The sequence below is a fragment of the Malurus melanocephalus genome, unplaced genomic scaffold (assembly GCF_030028575.1).
Source record: "Malurus melanocephalus ecotype Western Australia unplaced genomic scaffold, MMel_1.1 scaffold_1630, whole genome shotgun sequence".
Taxonomy (NCBI): Eukaryota; Metazoa; Chordata; class Aves; order Passeriformes; family Maluridae; genus Malurus; species Malurus melanocephalus.
In genome coordinates, this window is record NW_026624862.1 from 14,312 (window position 1) to 17,683 (window position 3,372).

Sequence of the window (3,372 nt, forward strand, 5' to 3'; positions counted from 1 at the left end):
GGTGTGAGGCCGGGGCTGGCCGGTGTGAGGCCGGGGCTGGGTGCCGGGGCCGGGGCCGCCTGACGCTGTGTGCCCACAGGGCCCGGAGCTTTCCCGGGAGGAGAAGCTGCAGCTGCGGAAGGAGAAAAAGCAGCAGAAGAAGAAGAAGAGGAGCGAGAAGGGGCCGTCGGCCGAGCCCCCGGAGCTGGGTGCAGCCCCCGAGCCGGGTGAGCTCCGGGCGGGGCAGCGCTGGGCCACACACGCGGTGTCCCCGGGGGGAAACACCCGGAGCTGGGAGCGCCTTTCAGCGGGACCCGGGCTGTGCCCGCACTCTGTGCCCCTGTGCCCCTGGAGCATCCGCGCTGCCGTAGGGATTGCAGCACACAGAGCCCACTCCCCTGCCCACAGGAGCCCGGTGCTGCCGTAGGGATTGCAGCACAGAGAGCCCANTCCCCTGCCCACAGGAGCCCGGTGCTGCCGTAGGGATTGCAGCACAGAGAGCCCACTCCCCTGCCCACAGGAGCCCGGTGCTGCCGTAGGGATTGCAGCACAGAGAGCCCGGTCCCCTTTCCACAGGAGCCCGGTGCTGCCGTAGGGATTGCAGCACACAGAGCCCAATCCCCTGCCCACAGGAGCCCGGTGCTGCCGTAGGGATTGCAGCACCGAGAGCCCAATCCCCTTTCCACAGGAGCCCGGTGCTGCCGTAGGGATTGCAGCACAGAGAGCCCAGTCCCCTGCCCACGGGAGCCCGGTGCTGCTCTATCAGCTGCGCCTGCTGAGGGCTCTCCGTGCCCGGGGCTGCCCCTCGCCATGGGCTGCATCTCCCGGCGATGGAGCCTGGCACAGACTCCCCTTCTCCCACGCAGGTGCTGCTCAGCCTGCAACCCCCTCAGCCTCTGCTGATGGCCCCGGCGATGGCGAGAAACCCGCGGGGGGCAAGAGCAAAGCAGAGCTGCGAGCAGAGCGCCGGGCCAAGCAGGAGGCTGAGCGGGCCCAGAAGCTGGCCAGGAAGGCAGAGCTGAGCCAGGCAGCCACAGCGACCAAGCCCCGGCAAAGCCCCACCGAGCCCCAGTCCAGTAAGGCTGTCATCAGCACGGGGGTAGAGGGTGGGTCAGTGGGATGGGAGGGTCTGGGGTGGACCAAGGCAGAGGATGCCTTTGTGATCTGTCCATGGCCTGGGTCCTGCCTGTCCCTGGGTGCTGCCCTGCTTTCAGTCTGCGCTCTGGGTCCTGCCTGTCCCTGGGTGCTGCCCTGCCTTCAATCTGCGCTCTGGGTCCTGCCTGTCCCTGGGTGCTGCCCTGCTTTCAATCTGCGCTCTGGGTCCTGCCTGTCCCTGGGTGCTGCCCTGCCTTCAATCTGCGCTCTGGGTCCTGCCTGTCCCTGGGTGCTGCCTGTCCCTGGGTGCTGCCCTGCCTTCAATCTGCACTCTGGGTCCTGCCTGTCCCTGAATGCTGCCCTGCCTCCCTGAATTTGGGGGTGCACCAGAGCAGCTTGTCCTCACCCCGGCTGTACCCACAGTGGTGAAGCGGCTGCCGGAGCACGTACAAGTGGATGACCCCAGTGCCCAGAGGAAGTTGGCCAAGAAGCTGGAGCGGCAGCAGGTAGGAGAGGGACGGGGTGACAGGCTGCACACCTGGGGCAGCCATGCTGCTGAGGGCCTGGGGCAGCACATGGTGGSACCAAGGCCTCCTCTCTGAAGGCAGAGGGGAATTGGCGTGCCCACATTGCCCTGGAATGAGCAGGACACTGGGTGAGCCATCACAACACTCGCCTGCAGGTCCCTCTGAGGCAGGACTATGGCACCAAGGTTAACCTGTTCTCCCACCTTCACCAGTACAGCCGGAAGAAGCCGCTGACGCAGCAGATGAGGTACGAGGCCTCTCCAGCCCAGGGCTCTGCAATGCTGGGCTCTGCTCTGTCTGGCCTGGCTGCAGAGTGGCTCTGCAGGAGGGGTGTCCTAGTCCTGCATGTGGGATACACCTGATGAGGTGGTGGGGGATGTTTTGCTTGCTTGGGGAGTGGCAGTAGGGACAGCCCTGTATTGTTTGTGGGGTGAGTGCAGGGCCACAGGATAAGGGGCTGTGGGGTGAGCCTGGCTCCTCAGGTYACTGCCACCTCCCTTCCTGGGCTGTCCCTTGAATTGTTGGGCTGGGGCCTGTCAGTGGGTTGGGTGTTTTGGGCTGCAGAGGTGCTGACAGCTGTCTCCTGCTGGTCCATGCAGCATCCCCTCCACAGTGATCCACCCGGCAGTGGTGCGCCTTGGSCTCCAGTACTCCCAGGGCATCATCAATGGCTCCAACGCCCGCTGCATTGCGCTGCTGGAAGTCTTCAAACAGGTACTGAGCAGCAGTGTGGGGCATTGTGCTGGGCACAGCTGTGTGTTCCTGTTCCCTGACTGCTGAGGTTGTATCTGTATCAGCCTCTTCCCTAGGATTGTGCCAGGGTGGGGTACTGTTCTGGCACTGTCATTGTGGTTTTGAGTCCCTGGAGCAACCTTTGCTGCTCCAGGCAGTGTGTCAGGCTGTGCAGGACATCTGTGCCTTGACTGCAGCCAGTCAGGCAGCGTGCCCTGAGATCATACTCCCTTTCTACTTGTCCCAGCTGATCCGGGATTACTCCACTCCCCCCAATGAGGAGCTGTCACGGGACTTGGTGGCCAAACTGAAGCCACACATCAGGTGAGGGCTCCTGACACTAGAGCAGAGGGACCAAAGCTCCACAGAGTGTGGTCCATTGTTCGTGTCTCTGGGTTGCTGTACACCCAAATTTCAGCTGACTTCCCCAGGGTTCTGCCTTCCTGCCCACTCTCCCTCTCCGTCTTGGCCCTCCAGGCTGCTGTGGAGCTAAACCCATTTCTTCTGCAGTTTCCTGAACCAGTGCCGGCCACTCTCAGCCAGCATGGGCAACGCCATCAAGTTTCTCAAGAAGGAGATTTCCTGCCTGCCTGACACCCTGAGAGAGGAGGAGGTGAGTGGCAGGCTCCAGGCACCCTCCTGGGGTGAAGGAGCTGAGCAGGGATGGGATGCAGACTGGGAATGGTGCTGCAGAGCAGTTGGAAGCTGAGCTTCTCCCTCACTGTCAGGGAGAAGAGCCTGACCCCTGCCTGGCTCCAGTCAGGGTGCTGCAGAGAGCAGGGAGGGCTCTATGTGATTCTGTGCTCCCCAGGCAAAGGAGAAGCTCCAGGACATCATTGACAAATACCTGCGAGAGAAGATTGTCCTGGCAGCTGAAGCCATCTCAAGGTCTGCCTTTGAAAAGATCAATGACCACGATGTGATCCTGGTGTATGGATGGTGAGCACAGAACACGGGCAGCTGATCTGGTGGGCAGGAGAAGGGAATGGAACAGCACAGGACTGTGCAGTGAGGCTGTGATGGTTCTGCACGGGGCTCA

The 3,372-nt window shown here is 62.8% G+C and overlaps 1 protein-coding gene across 1 annotated transcript in view; it reads left to right on the forward strand.

Annotated features, from left to right (window-relative positions):
* Positions 1–3,372, forward strand: part of EIF2B4 (eukaryotic translation initiation factor 2B subunit delta) — a 9,200-nt gene that overhangs the window by 2,005 nt on the left and 3,823 nt on the right. The window contains exons 2-9 of the mRNA XM_057388171.1: positions 30–206; positions 846–1,055; positions 1,498–1,580; positions 1,757–1,848; positions 2,201–2,315; positions 2,581–2,657; positions 2,844–2,946; positions 3,145–3,272. Coding sequence (XP_057244154.1) covers positions 30–206; positions 846–1,055; positions 1,498–1,580; positions 1,757–1,848; positions 2,201–2,315; positions 2,581–2,657; positions 2,844–2,946; positions 3,145–3,272 — 985 coding nt within the window. The remainder of the gene's footprint in view (positions 1–29; positions 207–845; positions 1,056–1,497; positions 1,581–1,756; positions 1,849–2,200; positions 2,316–2,580; positions 2,658–2,843; positions 2,947–3,144; positions 3,273–3,372) is intronic.